The following is a 14,660-nucleotide window of genomic DNA, read 5'->3' as shown; positions in this document are numbered from 1 at the left end:
AAAAATGTTACCCCGTGGATTTAGAGTAAAGAACACACCGACCATCGGCTGCTACATCCCTGACTTTTGTCGACACTGGATAGAAATCTTAAACAAGTGTGGAATGGACCTGATGCTCCTTGTTATTGAGGAGGCATGCAGAGAATTGAAGGTAACTAAGGAGAAAATATCCAACTTGGAAACTGTCCACAAAAGTGCTTTGGATAACATTGCAGTACAAGAATTATATCATAAGATCAAGAACCAGTGTGACGCTTATCGCAGGGATCTAATTATATTCAAACAAAATAAATACCATACTGTCAAATCCGACTACGATGAATGATGAGAACAAAGTCTACCGTTGGTTAATGGGTGGAGAACCGAGGAAACAGCCCTTCTTTCATTCAAAACAAAATTGGAGAAAACACAGAGAAGGATTTGAAAGTGGTCAAGCTACATCAAACAGTGACAGTGATTTCACTGTCCAGGACAAAGAAGGATCCAACAGGAATGCCCCACTCCCTTTAGATGTACCGGTAGAAACAGATATAGTACCCATAGGATGCCCACCTGTCGAGGGGGGGGGGGAGGCAAAATGAAAGGCTCCAGAGGACCAGGAACCAGAAAGAAGAACTAACATACAATCTGTCTTCAAGATCCTTCAGTGATATTGAAATGAAAGTACTCGATAAGGGTCTATCGTTTGTGCCAACCAATGTGCATAATGAATACCAGTGGCAATTTGATCTTCAGAAATTTTAAAGGAAACTACGTTTACGAGAACACTTTCAACATGAACATAATCCTTCAACCAATGAGAAATTTTCAACTTTTTTACAGAAAAGATTAACATCTAAATTTGATCCACAATCATATAATCCATCGATAAAAACTTTCACCAGATTGTTGGATGATTCAGTTCAATGATATAAGGCGGCAGATATACCTTTACATCACAATTTATCTAAAGTTGAACAAACCACCCTGAGGGATCTCAGTAAATATCGGGATGTCATCTTTCGACCAGCTGACAAAGTAGGAGCCGTCGTGATCCAAAATCTTGAGGATTATAAGAACGAACTACAACGACAACTATCGGATGAAAGAGTGTACACCCGTCTGGCAACTGATCCTACCTTGGAATATAAAAATGAATTGGATAATATTCTACAGGAGGCAACCAACGAGAGCCTTATTACAGAAAAACTACAATCAGCATTGATTCAAAACAATACTGTGGTACCCATTATATATACAGTACCTAAGATACATAAGTCTTTAATCAACCCACCAGGCCGCCCAATAATCTCTGCTAGAAACTAAATTTTTCAACCAATATCTCAGTTCCTAGACAGTGTGATACAACCATATCTATCGAATCATAACAGATTGACATCCTTCCTTAACAATATTAACCGTGTGAATACGGTTCCCCAAGGAACCTTGTTATGCACTATGGATGTGTGTAATTTATATACTGTGATCCCCCACTCACAAGGATTAGAAGCAATGCGGTGCTTCTTGTCTGCTGAAAAGATGCATGAATTGGATCTGGATTTCCTTCTGAAGCTTTTGGAATTAACCCTAACACAGAACTATTTTCTATACAATGGCACCTTCTTTTTACAAGAAGCGGGTTGTGCAATGGGTAGCAATGTGGCACCAACATATGCAAACATCTACATGCTTCAAGAAGAGACACAGATGTTCTTTTCTAAACAAACAACTACTGAACACATACTTTACTTTTGTCGTTACATAGACGACCTCTTTATGTGCTGGACTGGCGGAGAGGATCTATTTTTAGAACTTATGAAGCAGATTAATGAGAGATCTTCACCTATTAAACTAACATTTCAATACAGCAAGGAAACAATTAACTATCTGGATGTACAGATATCTGTGAGGGATAGTAAATTGATTACCAATGTTTACACTAAACCTAAAGACAAGAATAATTTACTGCTGGCAGCAAGTCATCATCCACAATCCTTGAAGAAAAGTCTGCCTAAATCACAAATGATGAGGGCAGCACGCATCACTAGTGAGAAAGAGGAAGTTGAACAATCCATTGATCAGGTTATAACTAAATTTAGGAATAGGGGATATAATTGGAACCTCCTGAAAAAACAGAAACAAGAGGTGTTACAACTTTCATGAACAACATTTTTACAAACTACCACTAAGAAAAAAGAGAAAGTGATAACCTGGGAACATCAATACTCAATTATGAGTCCTGTATTTTAACACGCCACTAAAGCTTTGTGGCCGATTATTATGTCTGACAAAGAACTACCTGGTCTTCATGGACAAAGACCAATGACATGCTTCACTAGAAGCCGAAATTTAAAGGATTACATCATGCATACCGATATTATGGGATTCAAACCGATAGTTCAGGGAAAAGCACTACTTGTCGCAATATGCTAACTGGATCAGATTTAAAAAATCCACATAGTGGCAAGTTATATAAAATCAAACATGTTGTTACCTGCACTACCCCGTTCATTATATATATTATTATCTGCCCTTGCGGCATGCTGTATGTTGGAAAAACAGTGAGAACGATGCAGGAACATATGGCATTACACCGTTCTGCGATACGTGCAGCCCTCTCAGGCAAACCCACAGACCAACCAGTTGCCAGACATTATGTTGAGAGAGGACACAGTTTATCAAACTTTCAACATAAAATTATCGACCATATACCTGAATCAATGAGAAGAGGAGACAGAGCAGGACATCTGTTAAGACTTGAAGCGAGATGGATTATGACATTGGACACTATCAATCCTAAAGGATTAAATGACAAGATCTGTTGCAACATGTTATAATCATACAAGTATTTGTTTAGATTATTATATATTAACTATGATCTTTGCACGTCCTTCCCTTCGTTCTATATCTTTGATTTCATAGTTCTACCATTTGAATGCTTGTGGTAGCATTACAGCAGTAGACATATAATACACATGTCTATTTATTTTGACATGTGTTTAACATGAATATAGTACCAGATCGTGTTTTACATACCAGCTGAGTTGGATATATCTTAAATTTAGTACTATCTAATGGCAGTGGTGTAACTAGGGTATTTGGAGCCCAGGGCAAATTTGAAAAGGGAGCCCCCCCATGTGGGCGTGGTCACTTAAAAATGGGGCGTGTCAACATGACACACCCCTTTATTTTCAAACTGAACATTCCTATCCATATGCACCTTAACCCCAGTAGTACCCCTTATACAGTACCCCCAATATGCAGTTGTGGTCCCTCTCATGCAGGCCCATAGTAGTGCCCCTTATACAGTATCCCCAGTAGTGGTCCCTCTTATACAGCCCCAAATTAGTTCCCCTTACACAGTACCCCCAGTAGTGGCCCCCCCAAATTCAGTGCCCCACGTAGTGTTCCCCCTTATGCAGTGCCCCCAGTAGCAGTCCACACAATGCAGTGCGCCCAGTAGCAGTATCCCCTTATGCAGTGCCCTTTATATGGTGCCCCCAGTAGTAGTCCCCCCCTATGCAGTGCCCTTTTATATAGTGCCCCCAGCAGTAGTCCCCCCTATGCAGTTTTCCCAGTAGTGGTCCCCTTATGCAGGCACCCTGTAGTGATCCCCCCTATCTAGTGCCCCCTGTAGTGGTCCCCGCAGTGCCCCTAGCAGTAAGTCCCTTATATAGTGCCCCCAGCAGTAGTGTCCCCACCTCCCATGCAGTGCCCCCAGTAGTGGTCCCCTTGATGCAGGCTCCCAGTAGTGACCTCCCCCCTATCCAGTGGTCCCTGTAGTGGTCCTTCCTATTATTGCCCCCAGTAGTGGTCCCCCGAGTGCAGTGCCTCTAGTAATAGGCCCCTTTTAGAATGCCCCCAGTGGTAGTCCCCCCCCAAGTAGTAGTCCCCAGTAGAGTAGCCCCCCCAGTAGAGGTCCTCCCAATGGCACCCCCAGTAGTAGCCACATCTCCCCCAGTAGAGGTCCCCCCCCAGTAGTAGCCAACCCCTCCCCCGTTGTGCAGATAGGTTAAAAAATAAATAAATATATATAAAAATATACTTACCTGATTCCACGCTGCTCCTGCTCCTGTCCGTGATGACGCTCCCGCCCGCCAGTCCGCCTGGGCTGGCGTGCTCAGCATTATGGGACTGACATCATGACGTCATGACGTCAGTCCCATTACCCACTGCAGGAGCCAGACGGAAGTCCGGCTCTTGCAGTGGGTGCTGCAGCAGTCAATGAGAGTCTATCTGACTCTCACTGGCTGCTGTTTAACACACGCATCACCGCCAGCGCTGGCGGCGATGCGTGTGTTATGCACAGCCTGAGCCTGCCTCCTAGCGCTATTGGGCAAGCGCTCAGGGGGAGGGAATGGGCTCAGGCGTGCAGCACAGGACCGGCGCTGGAAGCCTAGCGCCGGTCCTGTGCAAATGTGTAGCGCTGACCGCACTTATTGCGGTTGGCGCTACACTGGCTATCTAGGGCGGGCGGGCCGGTACCGTGGCCGGCGGCACCCCCCCGCGCCACCGGTCCAACGGCGCCCAGGGCACAAACCCCGCTCTCCCTGCCCTAGTTACGCCACTGTCTAATGGTTATATTGATTGTTATCTCTTCATTTACATTATTGTTTAGATCATTGTCTCGCATTACCTCACTATTGCTATACTTGTACTCCTCTGACAGAGTTTTACTTGAGACTACACGTACATGCTGTGTAATTTTAATGGTGTTGGTGTTTCACTGTATGTTTATCTTTGTGCCACAGCCGGGAGACGGAAGGAAACTCTGTTGTGAGCCCTGTTGCTATGGTAGCGGGACCACGGGGAGAACCTCGACGTCATCATCGTGGGACGCGCCCTGCAGTGTGCGGGCACGCGGGTCCCACGAGGCTGTCAGTCACGATCAGCGGTGTGGTTACTTAAGGTAAGACTGTATACAGTACTGCTTGTTTGCCCTTGATAAAAGGGCATCTTAGCCCTGAAACGTTGGTGACAATATATGTTATTTTTGCCTAATACCCCAGTGCCGCTGCCTCTTCTTTGTTGCTATATATATATATATATATATATATATATGAACAGTTCATCTCTGCACTCACATCCTCATCAAGTGAAAATAGTATATGGGGGGTGCTCCTCCTCAGGTCAAAAGGCCAGTTCAATAATATATACTAATACCACACACAAAAATGAACGTGGAATGAGGGCACATACCAAAAAATAGAAGATCAGCTTATTTTTAATCAGGGCATCAAATTAGTAGTTCATAGGTGCTACAAAATACAGACGTTTCGGTCCAGACAAGGGTCATTCTCAAGGTGCAGCAATCCAAAAATCACCAATACATCCTGGGTCTACTGAAGTCACAGACTAACTAAACACATCGGATAGTACATAGTGCAGTCTCCCAGGGCCCTGTTATATAGCCAACACACTCATACCTGGTAGGCAATCAGTAATCAAGCAAATAAGTACCCAGCCACTTACCAGCATGTTAATTATCAAAACAACAGCCTAGACCATGAAGTACATGCTGGTAAGTGGCTGGGTACTTATTTGCTTGATTACTGATTGCCTACCAGGTATGAGTGTGTTGGCTATATTACAGGGCCCTGGGAGACTGCACTATGTACTATCCGATGTGCTTAGTTAGTCTGTGACTTCAGTAGACCCAGGATGTATTGGTGATTTTTGGATTGCTGCACCTTGAGAATGGCCCTTGTCTGGACCGAAACGTCTGTATTTTGTAGCACCTATGAACTACTAATTTGATGCTCTGATTAAAAATAAGCTGATCTTCTATTTTTTGGTGAGTGCCCTCATTCCACGTTCTTTTTTGTGTGTGGTATTTGTGTATATATATATATAATATATATATATATATATATATATATACACATGCACAGACATATATGAGTGCACACTGTAGATATATATATATATATATATATATACACTGTAGTGTCTGACAGGGTCAGCATAATTCCACATGAAGTGAATGTGGTATGTCCAAATCTCCCAGGTTTGGCAGAGTAAAGGCATTAGGAATGTGAAATGTCCAGTTCAGGTGTTGCCTCAATCTGAAATGGCAGCTGATTACAGACACCTGTGTGAGGCTGGTTTAAGAGCTGCAGATACACTAGGGAAACTGATCCTGATGGTGAGATAGTCGCCCGGGGGTGACTAGTTTTAGGGGTCCTGGACCTGCATGTCCACTGAAGAAATATTGCTGTTTGGAAGCCTTTGCATAACATCTTGCCTGTGAAAACTGCCATGTCCTCTATACCTGCCTGTGGTAGAGAAATAAAGCTGCTAATGGATTTTACCCGGTCTATGTGATTCTTGTCACAATATATATACAGATATATATTTTTGTGTGTGTTCAGTATATTTATTTATTCAAAACATGCAGAAGTAGGCAGACAGTGTCCGCCTACTTCTGTGACATCACAATTTGGACAGACGTTAGCTGGTCTGTTGAAAAGAAAGTTGGGTGGTTGGATGAAAAGTTGGTTAGAAGTGGGGGGAAGTATTTTAGTTAAGCCGCGTATCCACTTAGCGACTGTGAAACGAGTGCACGATTATGACATTGTAATCGTGCAGCAGTTTCACAGTCTGTGATGTGCCTACACTGAACGTTCAGTCGTTCAGTGTAGGCACATCAATCATCCCCAAACATGGGTAACCTGATGATGTTGTCAGGTTGACCGACATCTTCGGGTGATGATAGATGTCAAAAACGACCAGCGGGAGAGTGCATCGCTGGTTGATTTTTTTACAATAAAATACACGACTCGCAATCGATTGAACGATAATGTTGTCGTTGTCGTTCAATCACCTGGTAAAATCGGGTAGCGGATATAAGGCATTAGAAAGACAAGTTGGACGGTTGGTCAGTTGGATGGTTGGAGGAAAGTTGGTCTGATGTGTGGTCTGCTTTAGGTCCAGGACCCCTAGCAGTAGCCACCCCCTGGCCTATCACCTGGGCAGCTTGTCCACCATCAGAAGTCCTATTCATTCTATCTGACACATATTATGTTTAATATTTACTAATACCATTATTTCTCAAAAGTGCTAGGCTGCTGAGAAACTGCTTTAATATTTTGTTTATAGTGTAATAAATATGTTTTAAATTGACAAAGATGGTTTCTTCCAATTTACAAGTTTTATATTTTTTTTATAATGTATTGTAATCATGTTATTTTTTGGATAATATGACTGAATGTATAAATGTATTCAGAGATTAAACAAACATTAATTTGAATTTGAAGTTCAAAAGGAGGCATGCATACACATTCTAACACCTTGTAAAAGTTTATCACATGAAACAACACACATCTGTTCTCTCAGAAGGAGTTTGTATTACATACAGGTTGACCATTGTTTTTTAATCACACTGTCTGTATAAAATATATGTTGGTAGGTTAATTGGATTCTGGAAATAAGTAAATGAACACTTGAGTGTGTGCCTTTACTGTAAATTAGAGACTTTAAACTGCAAGCTCTAAATGGGCAGTATGGCTTAATCTGAGCTGGGAGCAAACAAATCATGTTGCAATGCAAAGAATGCAAATACATTTATTATTTTTGCATGCAGGGTAAATACTGGCTGCTTTTAAATGTAGCAAATGACGGACACCTTTATATTTTTTTAAAGTGCAATTTTGATTTGAGCTACAACATGCTTCTCCCAAATCTAAATCTCTCTGCACATATTACATCTGCCCCACCTGCAGTGCAACATGGTTTTACCAAAGTACAGTTACTTGTTGTTTTGCTTTGCTTCCAACTCAGAATCAGTCTCAGTAACTGGAATGAATAGCTTATATTACTGATATATACTTTAATTAGTGGCGCTATATAAATAAATGATAATAATACTACTACTACTACTAATATAATACGTTAATATTAGAAAGTAACTATTCAGTGATATTTCCACTAACAAAGACTTAGGTGCCTACACAATTGGTGATGTGCTCACGATCTGACATCATGTACAATTTCCCTTCAACTCTCCCCAGGAGCTCCCCGACACGATTTAGTCTAAAAAGCTGCCAATTTGATACACGATCTCACGATCTATCGTGCAATGTGTCGGATGTCCAAATCGTGAAATCGTGCATGACAAATCGTGAGCTTACCAACAACACACGAGGATCTTCACGATTGGATGGAAATGTAAATAATGGGCGGGGCTAACTAGGGAGTATAAAAAGCAGGCATCATTTTAACTCTGTGCACATTCTGCTCTGCTACTAGTGAGGCTAGGTGTATACCTGCTGAACCCTGTACATTGCTACTGTGCTCTACTTTGTATTTGGCTTGCCTTTTACAAAGTGTGTTCTACCTGCAAGTGTGTGCTACCTGCATTCTATCCTGTGCCTGAATTCTGTGCTGATGGATCCCTATCGGTATAGAGTGTTGGTCGCCTATGCTGGGGTCAAGGTTATGAAGGAGAGGGCCCAGTGAAGGAGGAGAGCTCGCTGGACCAAGGAGTGGCTGCTGCAAAGGGATACTCACTCTTGCATTTCCCTGCTGATGGAGATCAAGGAGAACAACCCAGACGAAAACGCAACTACCTGCGCATGGATGACGACACCTTCGAGGAGTTGCTGAGTATGGTGACCCCCCACATCCGGAGGCATGACACAAGGCTGCGGAGGGCAATCCCTGCTGAAGAGATGGTGGTGGCTACCCTGAGGTACCTGGCTACAGGAAGGTCACTGGAAGACCTGAAGTTTGGGACCCTCATCTCCCCTCAGTCCTTGGGTGTCATCATCCCGGAGACCTACCAGGCTATTGTTAAAGTGCTGCAGTACCAGTATTGCAAGGTAAGAAAAAAAAACACACTACACATTTGTTTCTTGTGAAAGAAAAAGTTTTTATAATTTTTTTGTTTTTTTAATTCTTTCAATAACAGTATTGTCAGCCAATATGGCTGCATTAACAACACTGTGCCAACAACACTGCACAGTAATAACTATTTTTTAAAAATTTAAATATACATTTTTAAGTATGCATATAAAATGTAGAAAACAGCATTATCACCAAATGTTATCAGTCCCAATAGGTAGGCTACTGTATGCATTATGGTGGCTCAGATGCCAGATTGAACAGGCCAATACACACATGGCACAAGTACAGAGTGTGGCCCCGGCTTCCATCAATCTGTACTTGCACCATGTGTGTAGTGACCTTGTCCAATCAGCGTCATCACCACCATATACCATACAGTACCTATTGGGAGTGATAAAATTTGGTGATAGTACAGGCAATAATAATACAAAAAAAAAGACATTACATATTACAAAAATGTGACAAATCATCCTCTGCCTCCAACATGGCACTGTAAATTGCCTGGCTTGTGGATGGGTACTGGGTGGGGAAGTAGCCTCCAACTGGGCTGGGGGGCCCTCACAGAGGCAGTTGGGGCAGGTGAGCACATAAGAGGGTCTGCGATATATGTTGAAACATGCAGATTTGAATTAAGAGACCTAGTAAACAGCTCATACACCAGCCTCTCTAACTCCTTCTGTGTTTGGCCATTCATTTTGCGCATAGCGTTATTTATATGTGATGTAAAGTCATTAATGTGGTCAGGTTGTTTTTGGAGGATTCGTTCTGCCTGCTGCAGGAATATGTCCTCTGGCTTGGTGCGTTGCTGTTGCTGCTGCTTTCTCCCCTGTCTTTTTTTTTTCTTTGGGGAGGTACGGAAGATGTTGGGGGGGCTTGAATGGTCAGTGGGCATGGAGATAAGGTATCCACCTCACTGTCCATGATCAGACTGATGTCTGGAGTTGAGGACAAATCAGGCTCTTGGGTGGGAGTTTAAATAGGAAAAAAATGGAGAAAAAATATTATAGTCATGTTTTACCCATTTTTTTTACTATTTTTCTAGTTTCCAAACACCGTAGATGAGTGGAAGACCATAGCTGAAGAGCTTGAACAACGTTGGAATTTCCCTAACTGCAGAGGAGCCATCGATGGAAAACATATATATGCATCAACCCACCTGCCAACAGCGGATCATATTACTACAACTATAAAGGCTTCTTCAGCATCGTTCTTATGGCAGTGGTGAATGCCAACTATGAATTTTTGATTGTGGATGTCAGCAAGAATGGCCATACTTCAGATGGTGGGTCCTTCAAACAGACTCACCAACAAAACTCTGAACTTGCTGTCACTGGACAACACAAAGCACGGTTTTGTTACAGATGAAGCTGTTGCTTTACTTGAACATGTGATGAATTCATTTGCACAGAAGGGCCTGACCAGAGAGAAGAGGATCAACAACTATCGTCTATTCCGGGCACAGCGCATTGTGGAAAATGCATTTAAAACACTGATTATCTGCATTTTCCACACCACCATAAACCTACATGTGGACAAGATAGACTGGGTCATGATGGTGTGCTGTGTGCTGCATAACTTTTTGCAAAGAAAAACAACACAACAGGGACCAGTCACAGCTAGACCAGAAGATCCTGGACATCTGGAGGAGATTGCCCAGTTTATATCAGTGTCTGCACCTCAAATTCCAACAACATTGACTGCACATGCCAAAGAATTGATTCCCAGCTGCGGCAGCCCAACAAAACAGCAGAGCCCGGCAGCGGAAGCCCGACAGCGCTGGAAATCCTAATTGTCCCTAAGGTAAGTACTTACTAATCTAACCAACCCCCCATAACCCTAACCCTCTTTAGGGGTGCCTAACCCTAACCCCCCCTTCCCCACTGCCTAAACCTAAGTCCCCCGGGGGGGTGCCTAACACTAAGTCCCCCCGGGGGTGCCTAACCCTAACCCTCCCTCCCCCTAGCCTAACCCTAACCCTCCTGAGGGGGTGCCTAACCCTAATTCCCCCCCGGGTGCCCTAAACATAACTCTTCCCCCCGCGGCTGTCCGCTCACAGCGCCCGGCATCCCTTCGATCGGGATGCCGAGCGCCTGTCTCCCGGCGCCGGGAAGATGACAAGAGTCTAGATGTTAGATGCTGGTCATTTATCCCTAGGCGGGATAGTGGATTCGGGAAGCCCGCGGTCTGGATTGCGGCAGCCGGCTTTCTAAACATATCCCGGAGGAGTATATGGCCCATTTCAACAGACTAGGTGTCATGCCATAGATAACTGACTAAAGTGGACATTTGGGATTATTCTAAAATGTTTTGTTTAAAAAAAAAAAGGTTTTGGTGTATAAACTGTGTCTCTACTTACCAAAATATCCTCAGATGGTCCACTCACTTCTGCAGCCTCCTCTTCTCCCACTCACATGGCCATCAAGACCAGAGACTGGCGTTGTGGCTCCTGATCACTGATGAAGGTCATCAGTTTGTAGTACCATAGCATGGGCTGATAGAGGTCATTGTTGTATGCTCTGGAGCACTTGGATTCGTCCACTTTCTTACGTTCCTTCATGTACACCGTCCTTTCATTTTGGATTTTGGCATGGACAGTTTTGAGGGTAGCATCCGAAGAAAACTTTTTGGTGTACTCTAGCAACTCCTCCAACGCTGCCAATTTTTTGGACCTATTGGCGTATTGTCTACAGCTTATCCGCCATAGACATTCTTTTGACTACAGGATCTCCAGGAATCCTGTGATAAATTCACACTCCTTATCAATAGACGTTTCTAGGAAGAAGAAAAATATGGACATATCCAGTTTTAGCAATAATTGTAAATAGTTTTGTGATTTTTAAGGTCGATATTGTAATTTTTAGGTACATATTTTAAGTGTTTGTTCATGTTATGGTGTTTTAATATTTTTTATACAGGGTTTTAATATGTTTGTTATTGTGTTTTAATATGTTTAGTTACAGGGTTTTAATATGTTTGTTATGGTGCTTTAATATGTTTTTTTACAGGGTTTTAATATGTTTGTTATGGTGCTTTAATATGATTTTTTACAGGGTTTTAATATGTTTGTTATGGTGTTTTAATGTTTTTTTTCAGGGTTTTAATATGTTATAGTGTTGTAATATATTTGTTATGGTGTTGCAATATATTTGATATGGTGTTGTAATATAGTTGGTGTTTTCATATTTTCTAGGTATTTAATAGGTGGCCTGTGACATTGGTGGGCACAACCCACCACATATAAGTGGGTGGTGGCTCGGTCATGCATTTATAGGGAGACAGTGGGTGGCTCACATTGGTGGGCAGTGGTGGTGCATCAATTTATACTCACCAAACAATATAGTCCACACTTGGGTGTGGAGGCTCAATCATGTCCTTCCTTTTCATTCAACCCACGGTGCTGTGCTGCACAAGATGGTGATTGGGTGTGTACAGGGATCTGTCAGTCAAGTTACGCGACATACGATGGATCGTGCGATAGATTGTGAGTAAAAAAGTACTCACGATCGGCACCACATCATGTCCCAGATTGGCACATCTGTCCTACAGCACGGCAGATCTGAAGATGCGATGTACAACCTGCGAGTACGCACATCGGCATCGTGATCGTGAGTGGAAACTCAAGATTTCAGCATATTTTACACGATTTGTCATCATGATTCCTCGGAATCGGGCAAATCGTGTAAAAAAATCGCCAAGTGTGTAGCCACCTTTACTCATTCACAATGGTACACTATACAATTATTGGGCCAATTTGCCAAAAATCAGATGATTGGCCTCATTTATTGTGTAGTGTGCATAAACGATCATTTCAGTGTTTCACCTTATCGGTTAAATGGCCAAAAACATCCACAAATACATTATCTAATCTGTTTGTCAAGACCGAATATCTCGCCTTTAATTTCCTGATACTGTATGGAGCAGTGTGTGCATTTGCAGCCCATAATCTGCCCATATTTCCTATGTTTTTCTGTCACTATGTCATGCTCCTTTTGGGGCTGACATATGCAAAATCAGTGTGATGTGGTAGAAAATTGGTAGTTTCTAATGAACAATTGCATAATGTGTAGCACAGATATTAGGGCTTTCAATTTGCTGAAAAATTGCCCCATTTGTTGTGTCAATCAAAAAAATCAGACAGTGTTTGCCTAGTCTTACACCCTGTTTTGAGTGCATTGGATCAGAACTTATCACTGGCGGTTCAAGTCTGCATATGTAGCAAAATACTTTTTTTCCCCCAGACGCATGTTACGTTTTTTGCATAGATACAAATTGAATGCAATTCTGAAACGGGCTTATTGTCCTCTATCTGATTTAGATATCAATCAGTATGACTGATGTCTATATCAGATAGAGGACAATAAGCCTGCTGTAAAAAAATAAACAAAAAAAGCTTTATTGATATTAGTCATCTCAGTTGACAGATAAAATATTGACTCAATGGCAAATATTAGTGTTTAGGAGACAGCAATTTAAATGTCTGCCACTCACCAATAGGTGTTTCTGAAAATTCATTGTTCACGTTGATTCCAGAAGCAGAAATGACACTATGATTGGCCAGTAAAGCAACTGCATTTTTCAAATCATCTGATTTATAGTCTGTGTTTGAGATATAAACAACGATTACATTACAAATAGCATTGTGTATTTTATTGTCAAATAGTTAGTCCAAATAAAGAGCTATTAAAACTACTGAATTATAATATGTTTAGAGATCCCATATGTCCCATTTTTACTAGCAGTTGGTTTATTTACTCTTAATTTATCCTATTAATAAACTTAAATGAATAGGTTAAGTTGCTAGGTGTTTGTAACAAATATTGCTATGTATTACTGTATATCACTGCTATACAAAATGATGTATCATCACTATTTACCATGCCAGGGCTCTCAGAGCTATAAAACTACAACTCTGAATCACCCCCAGAGTAACAGAGGTTTTTGTGCAGGGCAACATGTGAATATTCCTGATCACACAATTGTGTATTATTAAATTATATTGGTACCATTTGTATCAGTAATATGTTTATATTTGTTGCTGTTTTATATTGATGTCCCTCAGCCTTTTCTTATAATCCTGCCAGTTGTGGATAATCTCCAACCCCTTCCCCCAGTTATCTCCTGCCTCATCCACCGCTATACCTTTCTAGCCTCACTGTCCCCACCCTGTGTCTTTTCAGTTTAGTCCCTCTTTGTGTCTCCAATCCCCATGTGTCTTTTTAGCTACAGGCCCCCTGTCTCTCTCTAGCTCCAGGTCCCCTGTGTCTCTTGAAGGCACCCTGTGTGTTTCCAGGCCCCCCTGTGTATCTCTAGCTCCAGGCCCACCTGCATCTCTTCCTGAGCCCCCCTGTGTCACCCCAGGTCACTGTGTCACACCATCTACAGATCCCCAGTGTCTCTCCAGGCTTATCTGTGTCACTACAGACCCCCTGTGTATTTCCAGTCCCCCCTGTGTATTTCCAGTCCCATGTAATGAATCTCCCCTGTATTTGCATAAGTCCCCTATAGTCACTCTAGAGAGGGCTTCTGCCTATAACAACCACCCATTGTTCTCATAGCGTACGATGCACTCACCAGTACTTAGGCTGCCACCAGGTCTTAACCACTGGACAGTAGGGGCATATATAAACAGCAGGTATTCACAAAGTAAAAATGGAGTAGTAGTAGTACAAAGGTAATATTAAGCATGAATGAGCCTGCAGTCATGGATACAAACAAGATATAATGCACACTAATAACAGGTAACGTGAATATCAGCTATACTAAGTAATAATATCACAGGGTAATTACCACAGAGCAGCATGCACTGCAGACAATAACAGAATATAATTGCACATAAA

General features: G+C 42.2%; 1 protein-coding gene across 1 annotated transcript in view; it reads right to left on the bottom strand.

Annotated features, from left to right (window-relative positions):
• The window catches only part of MFRP (membrane frizzled-related protein), a 681,594-nt gene that overhangs the window by 164,708 nt on the left and 502,226 nt on the right, over positions 1 to 14,660 (bottom strand). The window contains exon 4 of the mRNA XM_088443796.1: positions 13,312 to 13,419. Within this exon, the coding sequence (XP_088299922.1) occupies positions 13,312 to 13,419 (108 nt within the window). The remainder of the gene's footprint in view (positions 1 to 13,311; positions 13,420 to 14,660) is intronic.

The sequence above is a fragment of the Taudactylus pleione genome, unplaced genomic scaffold (genome assembly GCF_031769625.1).
Source record: "Taudactylus pleione unplaced genomic scaffold, aTauple2 ptg000334l, whole genome shotgun sequence".
NCBI classification, from domain to species: Eukaryota; Metazoa; Chordata; class Amphibia; order Anura; family Myobatrachidae; genus Taudactylus; species Taudactylus pleione.
Note: the sequence above shows the minus strand (reverse complement) of the source record. Positions and strands in the feature narration are given on the sequence as shown.